Genomic DNA, 20052 nt, shown 5'->3' with positions numbered 1-20052 from the left:
TCTTGAGCATATACCTCTCGTGGCAAATTAGGAGAGAATTCTTGAGTCTGAAGGGAAGGGGTCTCATTAAATGGCTCTCTCCCAGTCTTCAAAAAATCAGGAAAGGTCATCACAAGTGTGCACAAAAGCTTCCAAACATTACTTCAAAACTCAAAATGTAAAACAATATCTTGAGCATATACCTCTCGTGGCAAATTAGAAGAGAATTCTTGAGTCTGAAGGGAAGGGGTCTCATTAAATGGCTCTCTCCCAGTCTGCAAAAAATCAGGAAAATTCATCCCAAGTGTGTTCAAAAGCTTCCAAATATTACTTCAAAACTCAAAATGCAAAACAATATCTTGAGCATATACCTCTCGTGGCAAATTAGGAGAAAATTTTTGAGTCTGAAGGGAAGGGGTCTCAGGCTGTTGAGACATTGGAGATAAAGGTGTCCCACTGGATCGCTGTGTGTCAAAAATTAGGAGGGCATTCAAGAACAGTACAAGATTTTCCAAAAATTACTTGAAAAGTCCAAATGTAAAACAAGATTTTTTGAGAATTTACCCGTTGTGTCACATTAGTGGAAAAAACTGGAGTCTGAGTGTGTGGAGCAACATTCTGGTTTCCTTCCAACTCTGACACACGGGCTCTAAGCTCCATGTTCTCTGCTTCCAGTAAGGACATTCGATCCTTCATGCTCTTGGCATTCTCCATCATTAACTCGATGATCTTGCTCAGTTTGGTATTTTCTGAGTCATCCTCAATCGAAGCAGAAGCTTGGCTAGTCTCCACATTTTCCGTCATATGAATCGTCATATGAATAAGAGCATCCAATGTGTCTACAGACCTATTTTTCCAATCATCGGCTTTAAACTTGTACCCTTTTTGGATATATCTTTCACAGATTCCAACTCGTCACTATGTTCGTCTTCCATGGAGACATCATCTTCTGGATCATGAGGAATAGGAGGTAGGATGCATGTGACCTTCAGCTGAAAGCATAAAAAAAGGAGAAACCAATGAGAATAAGTTTTTAAAAAGAAGAAGCGAAATAAATAGAGAAAGATATCAAAACAAGGTCACTGTAAAAGCTTGCCTTTTTATGAGCTTCAATCTGTAAAACCCGTTCAAGTGATGGATTTTCTAGCTCAGTGTATTTGTCACACAAGTAAATCGGTCCAGGAACATCAACAGTCGGTGCCCAATTACTGAACTTATCTCGTAGCAAGGGAATGGACTCTAGTATCCAAAGATGGAATACTAGAGGATAACCTTGCAGCTCGAATTTTGAAGTATCCTCCAGGTGGTTTGCGACAGCTTTTTGAATTGACCTCAGGAGCACCAGGTAAGCGTCTCTTCCCCATGGATACATCATATCCTTTGCTTTGTTGACATACTCCAAAGGGAAAGTCCCTTTGTTGTTCTTCGGCAGCAATATGCTCTCTACCAGGAGGAGCATTGCGAGGCAAACTCTCTCATCAGAAGCATCTACTCTTGTCTTTTTGAGCTGGTTCAACACGTCGCTTAACTTATGAGTACGCCCCTTTAGCAAGTCCCACTCATATTCCCCTCGTGGTCCTTCTACTTCACCATTACATTTCAAACCGGTCACCATATGAAATTCTCTTATAGAGAACTTCATTGGCTGACCAGCGAAATGGAACCAAGCTTCATTCTTTTTGACAGTAACGATGCTTCTTGTGAGAATACCGTAGACAGTCTTTCCTGATAATTTCATTTCACTCCTCCCACTGAGCCTCATTACAGGTCCCAAAAACCCTCGTACTCTCTCAATCTCATCTGCTGTTAGAATACTCTCAACAATGGAGATATACATCGAGGTTGAATGTTGGTTTATTGACACTTTTTTTTCCTTTGGCTCTAAACCAATAGGGTACTTGAGCTCAGGCAGAGTTAGTGTGAGAGGTAATGAATCTCCCATTTGTTTCTATCCTGCGTAAACAAGGGGAAAATTTTTTTCAAACTTTTCTGGAAGGCTTTCCTGAAACAATACAAACCCTTCATGAATTGAGAAAAAGAAACACACACACATACTTTCACAATCCTATCCATTATCAATGCAACTCTATCAATACATCAGTCCCAAATTCAAAAGCAACATGAGCTAGGAAGGATATAAGTCATTTTTGATAGTAAAACAAGAAAAATTAAGAAGGCAATCCTAAATATGTATAACTCTATCAATACCTCAGACCTCAGACCCAAATTCAAAAGCAACACGAACTAAAAACACACACTCGTGAACTCTCGGATTTCACCAAGCCTATACACAAGCAAGAAGCAGTAGACAACGAGATCACTCACAAAGAAGCTTGAATCTGCAACATACCTCAAAGAGATGGTTTATGTCAGAGAATATTTGAGCTCCAACAACTTTGTTTTCCCACAATTCAAAAGCCTTTGCTTTGAGCTCCAACAACTTAAGGATATTTGCTTCGCTGGAAAACAAACGCAAGCTTCTCGGGTTAATAGGAAAAAATACCAAACAAATCAAATTCAACTTTTTGATTAGGAAAGCTAAGCTAAACAAATCAAATTCAACATTCAATAGAGTTGAACAAACATCATAAATGAATATGCAAAGTAGAAATCAAAATCAGGAAGACATTCCTCAATATCTACAAATTCTTCCTAAAACAAAAAAAGGAAGAACAAGAACGAGCATATACTCTTTTTGTCAAATTTGGAGGAGAAACATAAGTCCAGGTGTTTGGATCATCCTATAAGACAACAAGAAACTGTATGAGATACACGAAACGCCTTCCAGAAGATAAAAGATAAAAAAAATTCCACAAGTTTTCACAAGCAAAACACTCACGAACACAAGAAAATCCCACATAATCAACAGAATCAACTTTATGTTGAAAAGAACAGAATACATTACCTCAAAAGCTTGTGTTCCCAATGATGATGACAAAGAAGCTGGTGCTTTTTGAACAAGACAGACTTGAGAACAGACCAGCTACGATGCATGCAAGGAGAAAGGCAGCAGAAAGGTAAACCAAGGCAACGGTTGGATTAGATGGATACTTGATGATAACCACCCCCTTTCCGTTTATTGGAGTCCTAGACGCAAGCTACGACAAAAAATGAAACCCAAAGAACATAAACAAATCTTACAATAGCATATGGAAACCAATCAGGAAAGATATCCTGAAAACAATTTCAAACTTCCGGAAATCAAATTAGCAACAAAAAGAGCTCGAAATATCAAAGAAACATCATAAACAAACAACCAATATGGTCATGAATGAAATCATGAGCCTACCAACTAACCTGATTTTAGAGGAACAAGAGAATTAAAACATCAAAACAGAGGTTTGAAATGGTATCATATCACCTAATCTAACCAAATGACACAATAAGACTCAATAAAAAATCTGAATATGAAACAGTTAAAGCTTGATAAGAGAAGAAATAGGAACATAAAACATTCAAAACACTAAGTAAATTTCAAGTCGAAAACACAAAGTAAAATTGTACTTTTTCTTCATAAACCATTGATAATAACGATTAAAGCATAAAAAAAAGCTACAATTTTTGTGTGTATTCTTAACTATGAAATTCTAAAAATTTTAGATTAACAAGAGAACTATAGCAAAACGAAGAACAACACACACCATTCAGCTTTGAAGCAATATCAAATCGGAACAAATTATCAACAAAAAGAACTCGGAACATCAAATATTCAAACAACAAATCGAAATCCCCAAATAGGAAACCCTAAGAAGAGGAAACATACCTTGGAGAGTCGAATCTTCGTGAGATGATCACCGGAAATGATAAAACGAAATCGGAGAGCGTCGCCGCCGTCGCGTCGCGTCGAAGAGATCGAGAAGAAGAATCGCCGTCGCGTCGCGTGAGAGAGAGGCGGTTCTAATTTTTTTTTTCTGTTTGTTTAATTAATTTTAAAACAAGGGTATCATAGACATTTTGCCAATTAATGAATGTCATTTCTGTGACTTTCTCCTTCTGATGTTATTTTGGTGACAAAAACTTCAAAAGTGTCATTATGGAAAATTGCCCTTAATTATATTTGGTTTATATTGTAGGTTGGGGTAAAAAATGAAAGGGTGCAGTAACATTTCATAGGTATATTTTTTAGGATTTCTTCCTTTTTAAAAAAAAATTATTTTCTTTTCCACCTTTTCGGCTGTGCCTTTGGATAGTCCTGTAGCTGAAAGAGCTAGCTTCAAAATCACTTGATTTGGATAGTAAGTTTGGCCATTCGAACCAATAAATTACTTCAACAATGTCATTTTGGCGTGGTACTTGATTGGTTGATGTGGTTTAGAGCGTCTGCAATGCTTGTATCTGTTTGTATATAAATGGATCTGAGGATCTCATACAGAACACCTCCACAACATTATTGTTTCTGAAATCAGAGTCAGGTGTTTGTGTTTCCTGCTTGTCATATCTTTAGTGTGTTGGTATTGTTGTTTCCTAGGCTTTGTTCAACTTAGGTAAAGATTTGCGTGATTAGGAAATGATTGATATTTCAATTTAATAAGATCGGTTTTAGATTCTTCGCTTTCAGTAAACCCTGATTTTGTCTTCGCCTTGTTTCCTTCTCAGGCAACAGCAAAAGGTAAAGGGAGAGAGAAGAAGGCACAGATCACCATGGTGTGAGACCTTTTGATTTGATAGCTAGAAATGGTGGAACTTAGGATCAGAAATTGTGACACTTTGCAAGTGTTTTTGATAGAGGAACCAAGGGAAAGTTGTATACTTTTGACTCATTCGAGGCTCTTAGAGTAACATTTTTTATTTCTTGGTCTTCATTGATGTCATTAGGTTGTATGTATTTCTGGCTAAAATAATCTTCTGATGTTCAATATTTGTTGCCGGTTTCTGTTAATAATGTTTCAAGTTCAGAGCCACATTGTGCGTTATGTGGTTTTACATTCTAATAGAACACGAGAGAAACAATTCAAGCTAAGAAATGACATTCTAGTGGTCAAGGTCGTTAGCCCGCCAAGTCTGCAAATTTCATCCTTGACATGCTCAATAACAGAACTTTTGGGAGCAAATGTTGACTCTTTTATTCGAACTTTTAAGGTTACAATGTCTGAATGTTGATGCCCTCTTCACATTCTCAAATTCAAGTGAACCAAGCCTAGAAGCAAAGGCTCTGACTGAAGAATCAGCCGTATGCTTTCTAAAGAACCAAGTTTCTTCTACTGAGCTAGAGAGAAGCCAGTGAAGAAGAAAGAAGTAAGTTTACAATTGATCATTTGGTAATGCCCTTGTGCTGCCTGCCTCTTCTTGAATTAATACAGCCTGAGACACAATTGTCTGCGAGCAAAAACAGAGTCCAAAAAATGTGTAGATCGTTTGATTCAGTATGTGTCTTTGTTGGTGAATAAATCCGAAGGAGTTTAGAACAGCTTGAGCATCAATCTGAAATTGAGATTTATGTTTCTGCGAAAAAAAAATATATTTACAATTGAACAAAGTTGTTACCGATTGAATACAAATCAATGTACTAAGAAAACAAAAACAAACTAGTTGGATTGGAGTTGGAGCTTTTCTCGCCACAAGAGAGAAACTCAAAGATCTTGCCCTTAGCCAATGTACGTCCAAACACCACGAACCCATCGCACCTTCCCGTCTCTCTATCTAAGTCAACGAGCGTTGACTTCAACCTCTTCCTTTCCCTCTCCATCTCTCCCATAGCTACAGCCACCGGCGACCGTTTCTTAACGGCGAACTCCGCCGTTGCTCTAATAGACCTCTCCACCGCCTCCAACCTACTCACCAGTCTACTGATCCTCTCCACTTCCTTGAGAGCCACCATCGTCGCCCCCTCCATCGACGTCACCGCCGTCTTTTCCCGTTTCAGAGTCGCCGTCGACTTCTTCCACTTGGAAGCAGCGAACGTAGCCACCTCCCCAACCGGAACGGATCCGAATATTCCGGCGACGATTTTGCTCACCGTCACTAGGGCAATCACCGGAGCGATTATCGCCGCCGTGACCACCGCTCTTTTGCCACGCACGCGTCTCAGCTTCCTCTCGATCTCCTTCATGGTCGACTCTAGCTTCACGATCATCTCGGCTAAATCTCGATGACAGATCTGAAGCTTCCTGAGAAAATCACCATCACAATCTCCGTCGTCGGAGTTACAACTAGTACACAAGTCGTTCAACTTACTCAGGTCTCGGAAGGTTTTTCTGAAACTTGCTTCTAACAAACCGCTGCAACCGCTTTTCTCCTCCTCGAAGTCACGCAACGCCTCGTCTAACATGAAGCACTCCTCGTGTTCTGCTCTCTCCAGACACTTTCTCAGAGACTCGCAGAGCTCGCTGACGGATTTGCTTGTGGTGAAGTAGTCGCTGAGGAGACGAAGCAGCTCGGGTTCTTGGCGGAAATCCGTTTGATGACATTCCATGAACATCTCCGAGACATCCTCGTCCATGTTCTCCATGCATTCGTTGAGCTTGCTCAAGTTTTCTTCTGACCGAGACTTTATCATCGAAGAGGAAGAGGAGGTTAAGGAAGGTGGTGATAGGAACGTCATCGCCGGATAGACGGTGGAGATTCGTTGACGGAGACGGTGACTTGAAAATGGCGCAAGAGTTTTCATCTCAGAACACAAAGATCGCTTCTAGGGTTTAGACAAAATAACACAAAAGAAATAGGAGAAGAAGAAGATGATTAGAGAAAGTTTTATGCGCACGCCTATAGTGTTATATAGGTTTGTGAAATTTCCATTTTTCTTTTCCGTATTTTTCACTTTTTTTCCTTTTTACTAGATACAGCTGTAAAAATTCAACCGGTTACTTTCTCTTTTTTCCTTTTTCATGCGTATTTCAATTTGTTTTTACTATAGCCAAATGTAAAATGTAAACGGTCATTCAGTAATTTAGATATGGACCCAAGAGACATGCTGAGATTGGCAGAAGTGGAATCAATATTGTGGGTTGAGGCACAAGTTATTAAAGATCGTAGATTGGTACAGGAAGTACAGGTACGGCCTAATATAGGGATCATAGGACGATGGTGTTTCACGGATGGTTCTTGGAAAGATAAAAATCTTTTTTCAGGACAAGGATGGCATAGCACGCTGCCAGAGTTTGATGGCTTATTGGGAACACGAAATGTAAGGGCATCCCTCTCACCTCTTATTCGGAGATGGAGGCATTGATTTGGGCGATGGAATGTCTGTGAAATTTAAGGCAGTTTCAGGTTACGTTTGCAACGGATTGTTCTCAACTGGTGAAGATGGTTTCGGAACCAGAGGAATGGCCAGCATTTGAAAACTACCTGGAAGATATCAAGACTTTGCGACAAAGTTTTGTCAACTCAGAAATTGTTCATGTTCCTAGGACGGAGAACAAAAAGGCGGATAGCTTGGCACGGAGTGCTCGGCAACAACTGTCTTTCGTCGTGCACATGGATGTAGTTTTACCACCTTGGTTTACAGAGTCTACATGAGTCTGTAAATGTAGACTCTGTAAATGTTTGTTATCAAAAAAAAAAAAAAAAGTAATATTTGATGTTTGTTTTCTTTTGTCGAATTTGTTTGTCAAAGTTAATATTTAATAACGTTTAACGTTCCCATTTTTCTCCTTTGTCGTAAGTATTTTTAAAGTGAATATAGATCATAACTGTTTTAATATCTGAAATATGATAATTGTTTCAACCTAGGTATAAATCCCTTATCCCATGGAAAAAATTGATCTTTATAATTTGATTTGGTACCATATATCAGAACTCTATTTGGTATAAGTTTTCAAAGAAAAAAACTTGTTCCAGTTCATGTTTTCCAGATACCCTCCAATGTGTGATGCTCTGTACGCTACTGGTCGCTCAGTCTTCTACTCACTTTGTGAGTGGTACATACCTCAAAATGTCTTCACACAGGACGAGTAAAGTTAATACCTCTTATTTACCATGTTCTCGTGTCTGCAGGGGCGTTGATGATCCTGCCTTATGGGCAAAAGAAGTTGGAAACAGTTGGCGCACAACTGATGACATCAATGATACATGGACAACGTTCAAACGTCTTGTATTAGATAAACCTTGCCTTCCATCTGTTTTTACGGAGACTTGAGTAGTATGAACATTGAGTTGCTTGGAGATGGACTGGTTTGTTTAAATTATGATCAAATTGCTTTACTCTTTTTTTTTTTTTTGGTTATGAAGTATGCTTACAGTTGCTGATTTGTGTAACAAGTGGGCTGCATATGCTGGACTAATGGTATACGTTCATTTAAGATCTCAAAAAGTGTTCTCAGCTGGAGTCACTCCTAGTGCACTTGAATTATTGATCACACTCGTTTACATTGCATTAGATCCGCATATGTTGGAAGTTCGGAAGACTTACTAGGAGTATCGTGGTCATTTTAGCATTAAGGTATTTAAACTAATTTCATGGTTTCTTCATCTTCTTATATAATCCTTAATTTGATCTCTGTAAGCTTCCTTTGCTTGGATTGAATTTGACAATTCCGTTGCCCATTCCGTATAGTTATAGCCTTTAAGAAGGACAGACGTGATAAGAGCACCGGGACTATCCGAGGGATGAAGATAGTACGGAGAGGATGTGGTGGACTCTGTAATGGCGCCTTGATTATCAGACATGTTTCTTGAGAAACACTTTGTGTAGAAAAGAAATTTAAGGGTTATAGAAGGTCCAGATCTTATGCTCTGATACCATGTAATGTTATGTAAAGTCTGAATATAAGTGTCCTTGATCTCAGAGCTCTAGCTCGGTATTTATACATCAAGTAAGTCCTAAGTAGATAAGGACAAGTATGAGATAACATAGGCTCATGATTATCAGGAAATATATAGAATATCCTATTCTAAATAGGAGTTATCCCCATTAATCTCTGCCTCGTGGTTCTTCTGTAGGCACCACTTTTTATTGGTTGTAATGTAAGTAACAACAGCTGAAACTTTTGAGTAAGGAGGTCATCACTTTAAACCAAGGTGAACTTCCATTATTTTATACTTGTTAGATTGTACTTTAGATAGAAAAAAAAACATAATTTTAGACAATCCTAATATCTCTAATAAATAAAACGTCACTTTCATGGAGCACTGGGTTCTCTTCTGAGGTTTCTTAATATGTATATGTATATATAAATATTATTATTATTTAATTGCGGAGTTCTAAAAAACTACGGGAAATCCAATTAAAAATATATAATATTTAATATAAATTTTGATTTAATTAAATATAAAATTAAAATAAAATAAACAATTTTGGTAAATTTAAATTATATTTATAAACATATATGTATTTATTTAATATTATAAACTTAGAATAGATATTTATCAACAGATATGTATATATCTAATTTATCATTTGTTTGTCATTTGTTTCTAACGAAGTAAGGACTAATAGTAATGGTTAGTTTCTATATATAGGTTTACAAATGATGTGTGTTTTATGTTGTAAAGTAGGCCAGTAACTTCGCTACTACAAAGATATTCCGATTAAGGGTAAAAATGTAAAAAGTAAACATAAGTCAATATGTAGCGTAAATATTTAGCTAAAATACTATATATATTTATTATTTAAAATTATTGGGTTTTAGGTTTCAAAAATCAAATACTAAACAAGGAAACATAACGAAAAATCATATCAAAAATAAATAAAACACTAGAATAATTAATCAACAAAAATTAAATAGTGTGTAAAAATTTTAAATTGGCTAATAGCAACATATATCTGAAACATAAATAATGTGCCAAAATTAATTTGACTGAATATCAAAAATTAATAATGCGCCAAAAGTAACATTTGACTTTAACATACAACTTAATTTCCGGTCAAAATATAATTTTGTTTCATATATGCAAATTAACTCTTAATTACATTGAATTATCTTTTCTTTTTTTCAAACACATTTTCCATTTATTTTTTTGAGATACTTTTTATAACATTAGTTCGTAATCAGTTAAATATGAATTATATAATTATGTATTAAAGATATCAAAAGTTTAACCAGTCTAATTAAAATTATTTATTAAAACTAATGACTCAGCCTAAAATTATGAAAAATATGAGAAGTAAGCAAATTCACTTATCAAATAATAGTATAAATATTTCTATCGAGTTTAAAAACATAAGTCAATAAGTAGTGTCAAATATTTAGCTAAAATACTATATATATTTCTTACATAATATTATTGTATATTTAGATTAATGTGACCGAATTTAATTGTAAAAGTGGATTAAAAACGGATTTTTGGAAAGATTATAGCTTTTTGTAAAAGAATATATACTTGGTTTTATGTTTCAAAATTCAAATACTAAACAAGTAATGGACTCATAGCAAAAATAAATAAAACACTAAAATAATTTTTTTTTAAAAAAAGTAAATAGTGTGCCAAAAGCTTAAATTGACTAATAGCAACACATATCTGAAACATAAATAATGTGCCCAAAAAAAGAAGAATTTGACTGAATATCTAAAATTAATAATGGGGCAAAAAAACATTTGACTTTGAACATGCAACTTAATTTCCGGTCAACATATAATTTTTTTCATATTAACATATATGCAAATAAACTCTTAATTACAAGTGAAGTCAAACCCCGCTTAATTACTTTCCAATCAGATTTCTAATATATATAGAGAAATTCTTGGGTTCACCTCCTAGGATAAACCTCTAGATTCACCATCTAATAGTGTTTGAGTATTTAATATTTGATATTTTTTAAAAAAGGAAATAGAATTAAATATCCAAATTAGATTATATTTTTAAAATAAAATAATAAAAATATATAAAAATAGTTACAAAAAATAAATTAATTAATATTGTTAAGTCTTCAGCAAAATACTAAACCCTATACCCTAAATACTAAACCCTAAACCCTAAACGTTAAACCTTAAACTTTGGATAAACTCTAAACCGTTGGAAAATTTTAAACCCTAAATCATACATTAAAAACTAAATTTTAATAACACTAAACCCTAAATCCTAATCCCTAAACCCTAAACCCTTGGGTAAACTCTGAACCCTTGGATAAATCATAAACTCTAGGGTTTAATTTTAAATATTTTTGATTTGAAGTTTATGATTTATCCAAGGGTTCAGAGTTTATCCAAGGGTTTAGGGTTTAGTGTTTAGGGTTTAGTGTTTAGGGTTTAGTGTTATTAAGATTTAGTTTTTAATGTATGATTTAGTGTTTAAAATTTTCCAATGGTTTACGGTTTATCCAAGATTTAAGGTTTATAATTTAGGGTTTGGAGTTTAGGATTTAGGGTATAGGTTTTAGTATTTTGCTAACGGTTTAACAATATTTATTTATTTATTTTTTGTAACTATTTTTATGTATTTTTATTGTTTTATTTTAAAAATATAATCTTATTTGGAAATTCAATTTTGTTTCTTTTTTAATATATCAAATATCAAATACTCAAATATTATTGGTTGGTGAATCTATAGGTTAACCCTAGGGGTTAACACAAGAATTTCTCATATATATATACGTAATGCTTCAGAAAGCAATCTTCAAAATCTCTCAAGTCTCTCAAGCAAAAAAAAAAAACCCGCTAATACTGTAATTTAGACGAGACTCCATTACTCTAAACATGTCATATGGTTCGTGGTTTTTAGACGAGACTCCATTACCAAAACTAGGCTTTCTCGGGCAAGGAAACTATGGCTATGTCACCCTGGTTCGAAACAACGATGGACTACTCATGGCTAAGAAAACATCTTTCCTCAAATACTCAGAGGATCTCGAGAAAGAAGTAAGGATCATGGATCGCTTCTTTTCAATCAATTTCAACACCGTGAGAGCCACGAGCCCTGCTGTCTCCTACGAAACCATGCCATTCAACGTGAAAGTCTGTTCCATTCACATGGAAGTCGCACCACATGGTTCACTCAAAGACATGCTGACCAAAGCCGGTGGGACATTACCGGAGAACGTCATCGGTTATTGCATTTTCCAGGTTCTTGAAGGGCTTAGGGATCTTCACCAACACAGTTATGTCCATTGTGATCTCAAGCCAGAGAACATACTCATCTTCCCGAGCTATGCTCAGGAAGATCTTTGCGAGCTCAAACTTGGTGACTTCGGTTCGGCTAAGGAACCCAATGGACCTGATCCAGTGGATGGGTCTTTGTTCGAGGACAATCCGGGTTATTTGGCTCCTGAGGCGGTCGGGCCACGTGGAGTGATCTCGTCGGCGGTTGATATCTGGTCCTTAGGTACCATGGTGATTGAGATGATGGGTATTACTATAAGTGGATGGAGTGATTACGTGCCGGGGACTCTATCGCAGATGACTTGGGACTTTGTGAGGAGATGTAGAGTGCGGAATCCAAGGGCTAGAGCCACCGCGGAGGAGCTCATGAGTCATTCTTTTGTTAACCAAAGTCTTGGGGCTCCACCGCTTGAGCTGCTTCCAGTTCCTTCTTGCCTAAGTAATGGAGTGGTTCAAGGAAGGCTTTTCTAGAAGATATATGATGGAATGTGATGAAGAGGGCCGTGAGATTGCGGGTGGAGATGAGCCGGAAAGGAATTGTTTTTATTTTCGTTGGTGTCAAGTTATTGTCAAGTTATTGTCGTTAAAAATATAAAAAAAGTTATTGTCGTTTAATTTGCATTTTGTTTCTTTTTCTTTTTGGTTAAAAGCATTTTGTTTCTTATTAATATAAACTCATTTGGTTCAGTTTCAAAAAAAAATACAAACTCATTTGGTGGCTTCACGGGCCTAGTAGAGAAGTTCGGTGTGTTTCTCCGACCGAGCCTGTGAAAAGTCTAAGACACCCGTTTGTCTAGTGAACAACGAAGTCTCCTTTTCCTTCTTCTCCTCGTATTTCCGTTTATTTTGGTCGTGGAGATGATGAACCCACCGTCGTGTTGAAGAAGGAAGTGCTCTTAGAACCATATTTTGGATTTCGCTCTGATTCGAAGTAACGGAAATTGAATATTGTGGTGCATTAGATAGTAAACATTCATGTGGTGTGTATGTGTTGGGGTTGAAATGGATAGAGGGCCACAAATGAATAATATGGGTGTGTGTTAATGTGGTTACTTGGGAATTTAGTGATCATGATATGGTGATTATCAGACGTAAGATTTTTTTTTCTTTTATTTATTTTGCTAATAGTATATAGATTTTATAAGGTCAACTAGAATAAATATTTCTTTCCTTGTTAGTAATGTTGACAAAATAAAATTAAAAGCTACAGCAATATACCGCTCTTCTACTCCAGGGCCTCAGTTCCGGTACCGTGCTATTTGCCAAGGACGAGCTCCCCGGACCTTGCTCACCAGCGTGCCCGGCCCATGGCATAGGCAAAGTAAGAGGCAAAGTAAGAGGCAAAGTAAGCATTCGTCTAAGGTCCAAAATATTTTGAGATATTTTAACTTATAAAAAAGAGCCCAAAATATTTTCCGAATTTTTTACCTCAAAGAAAAGGACCCAAATTTTTTATTTTGAGTGGCCCTTGAACAAGGCTGGGCCGTCGCTGCTCACCAGATCCAGCTCAACAAATCTACATTTCGATGGTCTTCTCCGGGATTCCGAGAAGACTCAATGTACCGCTCTTCTACTCAGTCTTGCTGAAGAACCCATCTATTCTAGACAGGCCCGGCCCGGCCCGCTACGAAAGCAGAGTAAGCAGCTGCTTAGGGCCCAAACATCTTTCCAATTTTTTTTTTGAAGCACTGTTCATTGTTATTTTTTTCTTTTATATATATATATATATAGCTAAAGCCCAGTTTGATGTAGGGCTCCTAGCAGATATGGACCGGTCCTGATTCTAAAGGTCCCATCTCGCCACGCTCTGAAGCGCACCATCTTTCTCTCGACGGCCGCCTATCCATATCCGTCGTATTTTTTTATGTTCTTCCTTCCCGTCATACTCATTCAATCAATATAGGATTGGGCCGAGTATTTCTTAAATGGGCATGGGCTGTCAAGCTTACCGATTTTGCTAGCCCACAAACCAGATACCCAAATCTGGTGGATTCATCTGGCTGTTTCTATTATGCTCTTCTTTTATTTTGGAAGAGATGACTTTTCTACCATGCTTTCTTCTTGTGAAGAAGATGTCTCCTCGGCCTTGTTGCCGAGCATTAGTTTCAGCTTTATCACCGTTTTATCATTGGTTTCAAATTACCATGTGTTGTCTCGTAGGTGAGGGTTGGCCTTCAACGTCACATTATTTAACTAAGTTTCAGCTGTCCAACTCTATCGGAAAAGCTCAATCAAGCCTTGTTTTGATTTCGCTGTAATCTTCGTTTAAAGACCTATCTTTCTTACTTTGGCTTGTCATTGTGGCTTATGTTTTTTTATCGAGGATGTATAATTCCCTTTTGTAGTTGTATTCAAGAAGTTTGATGAATGAAATTAAGTTGCGTTCAAAAAAAAAAGTTACTGTTACGAAAGACAAAAGATAAGATGAGCCGTTTTCGTTGAATATATATAAAGATGTGGGGTCTGCTGCACTATTTGCACAGTGAATCCTACTTTTTCATGTCTATATAAACGAACGTTTGTGTTCGACGATTACACCATCTCTTCTCCTTCTTAATAATAAATTCTCTATTGTTATCAGTGTTATCTCCTATCTACGGGTATAAAATTTTCCCTTATTTAAATTCCTGCGATATAATAAAATTCCAGTTCTTTTTATAACACGTTATCAGCATGATCACTCTGCGATTCGGTAAAATTTATTTGTATCATTTATACCCTGTTATAATGGTCAGTATACCGCCTCTACTATTTTTTTATATCATGTTATAATGGCCGGAATACCGCCTATATTATTTACTAGTAATTTAATTTATTTATTGGTCGGCAGAGCCGCCTCATATTCTGTTTATTATTTATTGGTCGGCCGAGCCGCCTCATATTCTGTTTATTATTTATTGGTCGGCTGAGCCGCCTTATATTCTGTTTATTATTAATTGGTCGGCCGAGCCGCCGTATAATTTATTTATTACTCTGCATTGATCGGCTGAGCCGTCGCATGATTTGTTGTCATAACATAAATATTTTATTGTCATATTTTTTTACTTTTATGAAATTTTATAGATTTGATTGACCGTTTAATACGATATTTTCAGACTAATTTTTGGTGCACTCGATTTAACCCCAACGGTCACAAAGAAATTTTTTCAAAAATTTTCCCTTTCTCCAACGGTTATGAACAGTGTTTTTCACCTATAAATACAACTCATTTTCACTCCATTTCATCATCCAAAACATTTCATCTTCTCTCAAAAATTTCAAATCGCTCTCCTCCGATTTTCCATTTCAAGAAAGATGATTCGCGCACTTTTGTTTTTATGTGCCATTTTTATTTGTGTTTCTATTTATGGTTTATTCGTTGGAGAATTTACTCCGAGTGAATTTAAGATGAATATCGGTTTAATTTTCTTTACATCGCTTCTCCTTGTAATTGCTTGTATGATTAATGTAAACGGTTTTTAAATTATGAAGTTCTAATAAAATTATTATTTTGTGTTTTAGAAATACAAATGGCAAACATCGAGAAACTCCAGTTCCCGGCTCTGAAAGTAACCGGCGAAAATTATGTCAGATGGGTCACAAATGTGAAACCTTATCTTGTAATAAAAAAGATAACCGAAGCGATAGAAGTCGGTAACAAATCGCCACCCGAGCATATAGCCGAAGCGATTATCTTCCTGAAGAAGCATTTAGATGAGAATCTAACTCACGACTATGGAGACGTTGAGGACCCAGCCGTACTATGGCAAGCCTTGAAAGATAGGTTCGATAATCAAAAGGAAATCAATCTCCCTCACGCTCTTGAAGAGTGGAAAACCCTGAGGTTTCAGGATTTCCAAAGGGTTAGAGATTACAATTCCACTATCTTGAGGATAGTTGCACAATTAAAATATTGTGGTAACCCTGTCACCGAAGCAGAAATGCTTGACAAGACATATAATACTTTCCACAAAGAACACAACGTCTTATCCCGAATTTACAGAAAATGTGGGTACACCAAATTTTCTGAATTGATGGTAACACTCATGTTGGCTGAAAAGAACGATGAGTTACTAATCAAAAACCATAATTCCCGACCTACGGGAGCCAAGGCATTTCCCGAAGTGAATGCTACGGCGGTAGAATATTCGGGAAGGAGAAACCAGACCAACCGAGGTCGTGGTCGGCGTTTCAACAACAAACGTGGAAAGCCTTACTATCCTAAAAGTATTAGATCTAACAAATGGGTTAGATCTGAACAACCTCCTAAAGGCAAAGAAACCGAAGAGGATACCACAAAGAAAAGTGAGACTGTATGTTACAGATGTGGATGTAAGGGACATTGGTCCCGTACCTGTCGTACTCCCCCACATTTGTGCAAGTTATATCAAGAGTCCATAAAAGGAAAGGCTAAAGAGGTGAACCTCACAGAAAATGTTGAAGGGACTTCATACCTTGAATCCTCCGACTTCGCTAATGAGCTGGACTAGATTACTCCTGAAGAGAATCGAAATGCCTATGATAAGAGTATTGAATAGTTTTCAGTATTACCATGTATAATTATTACATTTCTTGTTTTAAACAAATAATGATGTTTTAACATCACCTTAATGTATAATTATTGTGTTTTTCCTTATATGAATGAATTTTATGTTTCCTTTTATATTTATGACAATTTCAGAAATGGATCAGAATGGTAATGAAGCAAAATCCAAGAAACGGATTCGTGAAATATGCATACCAGATAGTGGAACAACGCACACTATTCTGAGACAAAAGAGATATTTCTCTGATATAAAACCAACAAGAATTGTCGTCAATACAATATCAGGTCCTGCAGACGTGATTGAAGGAACTGGTAAAGCAAACTTTACTTTACCGAATGGAACAAAATTTTCCATAAATAATGCTCTATATTCTCCAAGTTCTAAAAGGAATTTGTTGAGTTTTAAAGACATATATCTTCACGGATATGATACTCAGTCTGCAACTGAGGATGGAAAGAAATACATGTATGTAACTTCTGAGAAATGTGGCAGAAAACACATATTGGAAAAGTTTCCAGAGCTTCCTTCGGGGTTACATCATACTTATATCGATGAGATCGAATCAAATCTTGTAGTAGAACGGAACCCAGAAGAGTTCACGTTATGGCATGATCGCCTTGGCCACCCAGGAACTACAATGATGCGTAAAATCATAGAAAGTTCACATGGTCATCCACTGAAAATCCAGGAGATTTCTCAAGGGAATAAAATGACATGTGTTGCATGTTCTCTAGGAAAATTGATCGTAAGGCCATCGCCAACCAAAATCGATAAAGAATCACCAAAGTTCCTTGAAAGAATTCAAGGCGATATATGTGGACCTATACACCCACCTTGTGGACCATTCCACTATTTTATGGTATTAATTGACGCATCCAGTAGATGGTCACACGTTTGTCTATTATCATCTCGAAATGTGGCATTTGCGAGATTTCTAACTCAGATAATCAAACTGCGAGCACAGTTTCCTGATTATACTATTAAAAGAGTTAGACTAGACAACGCTGGTGAATTCACATCCCAAGCATTCAATGACTATTGTATGGTAATGGGAATTGAAGTTGAACATTCGGTTGCTCATGTTCATACGCAAAATGGTTTGGCTGAATCTTTAATTAAGCGTCTGCAATTGATTGCAAGACCATTGATCATGAGATCAAAACTTCCAACCTCTGTATGGGGACATGCCATTTTGCATGCAGAAGCACTCATTCGGATCAGACCGAGTGCATACCATAAGTATTCCCCACTACAGTTAGCGTTTGGTCGAGAACCAAACATTTCCCACTTTAGAATCTTTGGTTGTGCGGTATATGTGCCTGTAGCACCACCACAACGTACAAAGATGGGACCACAAAGAAGATTGGGAATATATGTTGGTTTTGATTCCCCATCAATTATAAGATACCTAGAACCACAGACTGGTGACGTCTTTACAGCACGTTTTGCTGATTGTCATTTTGACGAAAATGTATTCCCAGTTCTAGGGGGAGAAAACAAAAATGTTGGAAGTGATATAAAATGGAGTGTACCATCATTGTTATATCTTGATCCTCCTACTAAAGAGTCAGAACTAGAAGTTCGACGAATTATGCATTTACAGAGTATAGCTAACCAGCTACCTGATGCATTTGTAGATACCAAGACGGTAACTAAATCTCATATACCAGCTGCAAATGCTCCTGCTCGTATCAAAATGCCAAATGAACAAGAAAAGGAGGATGACACACGAGAGCCAAAAACACGCCTGAAGCGTGGTAGACCTGTTGGTTCTAAGGATAAGAATCCTAGGAAACAGAAGAAAGCTGAAATATATGATGCACCCAAAATAGCAGAAAATATTTTGGAAGAAATAAATGATAAGGATTCTGATGAATCAGAGCATCATGAATCAGAGCATCATGAATCGAAAGATAATCATGAGATTTCTATTAATTACATCCATAATAAAAGGATATGGAATAGAAATAAACAAAATGACCTTGATGATGCTTTCTCATATATTGTGTCAAGTGAAATAAATGAAGAAATTGATGATCCAGAACCAAAATCTGTCTATGAATGTCAAAAGAGACATGATTGGGAACAATGGAAAATGCAATACAAGCTGAACTTGATTCGCTTAATAAACGAAAAGTATTTGGATCTATTGTGCTCACACCTGCAGATGTGAGACCAGTTGGGTACAAATGGGTTTTCGTTCGAAAGCGAAATGAGAAAAATGAGATTACGAGATACAAAGCTCGTCTAGTGGCTCAAGGTTTTTCTCAAAGACCTGGAATCGATTATGAAGAAACGTATTCTCCAGTTATGGATGCCATTACATTTAGATTCTTGATGAGTCTAGCAGCTGATAAAAATCTAGAGATGCGTCTCATGGATGTTGTTACAGCTTATCTATATGGATCATTAGATACTGATATCTACATGAAAGTTCCTGATGGATTTAAAATGCCAGAAGCATTAAGTTCCAAACCTAAAGATGTATGTGCAATAAAATTGCAAAGATCATTATATGGGTTAAAGCAATCTGGACGTATGTGGTATAATCGTCTCAGTGATCATTTAACAAAAGAAGGATATGTGAATGATCCTATATGCCCATGTGTTTTCATCAAGAAAACAATATCCGGATTTGTAATAATCGCGGTATATGTTGATGATCTTAACATCATCGGAACTCAAAAGGAAATACAAAAGGCATCAGACTATCTCAAAGGAGAATTTGAGATGAAAGATCTTGGACAGACACAGTATTGTCTTGGCCTACAAATAGAACATTCACAAAATGGTATATTTGTGCATCAATCCACATACACTAAAAGAGTGTTGAAACGATTTAACATGGATAAATCAACTCCTCTTAGCACCCCGATGGTCGTTAGGTCACTTAATATTGAAAGTGATCCATTTAGACCACCTGAGGAGAAAGAAGAGATACTTGGTCCAGAAGTACCATATCTAAGTGCAATTGGAGCGCTGATGTACCTTGCAAATTGTACACGGCCTGATATATCATTTGCTGTGAATCTTTTGGCAAGATTCAGCTCATCTCCAACTCGAAGACATTGGAATGGGATTAAACATGTTTTTCGTTACCTCCAAGGGACCATTGATTTGGGCTTATTTTATCCTAAAAGTTCAAAAGGTCAAATGGTTGGTTTTGCAGATGCAGGATATCTTTCAGATCCACACAAAGCCCGATCGCAAACAGGATACGTTTTTACGATCGGAGGCACTGCTATATCTTGGCGTTCCCAGAAACAAACGCTCGTGGCTACTTCTTCAAATCATGCTGAGATAATTGCACTCCATGAAGCAAGTAGAGAATGTGTATGGCTGAGATCAATGAGCCGACACATCTGTTCAAGCAGCGGGATTGGCGAAAATACGGAGCCAACTATTCTATATGAAGATAACGCGGCATGTGTTGCTCAAACGAAGGAAGGATATATCAAAAGCGATAGAACGAAGCATATTCATCCGAAGTTCTTCTCATACACTCAAGAGCTCGTGAAAAGGAAAGAGATTGAAGTAAGATATGTCCAATCATGCGACAATGAAGCTGACCT

At 36.8% G+C, this 20052-nt stretch overlaps 3 protein-coding genes across 3 annotated transcripts; 1 reads left to right on the top strand and 2 right to left on the bottom strand.

Moving 5' to 3' along the window:
• Window positions 1-818: 818 nt before the first annotated feature.
• LOC125586028 lies at window positions 819-1816 on the bottom strand. Its single transcript, XM_048755809.1, has 2 exons — window positions 1076-1816; window positions 819-971 (listed from the first exon to the last, which is right to left on the bottom strand). The coding sequence occupies exons 1-2, from the start codon at window positions 1814-1816 to the stop codon at window positions 819-821; spliced, it is 894 nt and encodes a 297-aa protein (XP_048611766.1).
• A 2858-nt stretch (window positions 1817-4674) lies between these two features.
• Window positions 4675-9017, bottom strand: LOC106400083 (UPF0496 protein At3g57100-like). The gene has a single exon (XM_013840492.3). The coding sequence runs from the start codon at window positions 6584-6586 to the stop codon at window positions 5486-5488; it is 1101 nt and encodes a 366-aa protein (XP_013695946.1). The 5' UTR covers window positions 6587-9017; the 3' UTR covers window positions 4675-5485.
• A 2328-nt stretch (window positions 9018-11345) lies between these two features.
• LOC106398119 (mitogen-activated protein kinase kinase kinase 3-like) lies at window positions 11346-13163 on the top strand. Its single transcript, XM_022700366.2, has one exon. It carries the CDS (start codon window positions 11553-11555, stop codon window positions 12423-12425), a length of 873 nt encoding a protein of 290 aa, XP_022556087.1. The 5' UTR covers window positions 11346-11552; the 3' UTR covers window positions 12426-13163.
• Window positions 13164-20052: the final 6889 nt, after the last annotated feature.

Source organism: Brassica napus, chromosome C4 (genome assembly GCF_020379485.1).
Source record: "Brassica napus cultivar Da-Ae chromosome C4, Da-Ae, whole genome shotgun sequence".
NCBI classification, from domain to species: domain Eukaryota; kingdom Viridiplantae; phylum Streptophyta; class Magnoliopsida; order Brassicales; family Brassicaceae; genus Brassica; species Brassica napus.
The sequence above is the reverse complement of the archived record's forward strand: the minus strand, read 5'-3'. Positions and strand labels throughout refer to the sequence as shown.

What these genes read in the sequence shown, in the direction of transcription:
- LOC125586028 (XM_048755809.1), bottom strand. Translation starts at nt 1,816, where the DNA reads ATGTATATCTCCATTGTTGAGAGTATTCTAACAGCAGATGAGATTGAG. An exon ending in AGATTGAAGCTCATAAAAAG is followed by an intron (nt 972 to 1,075) that starts GCAAGCTTTTAC and finishes TTATGCTTTCAG; the next exon opens with CTGAAGGTCACATGCATCCT.
- LOC106398119 (XM_022700366.2), top strand. Translation starts at nt 11,553, where the DNA reads ATGTCATATGGTTCGTGGTTTTTAGACGAGACTCCATTACCAAAACTA.
- LOC106400083 (XM_013840492.3), bottom strand. Translation starts at nt 6,586, where the DNA reads ATGAAAACTCTTGCGCCATTTTCAAGTCACCGTCTCCGTCAACGAATC.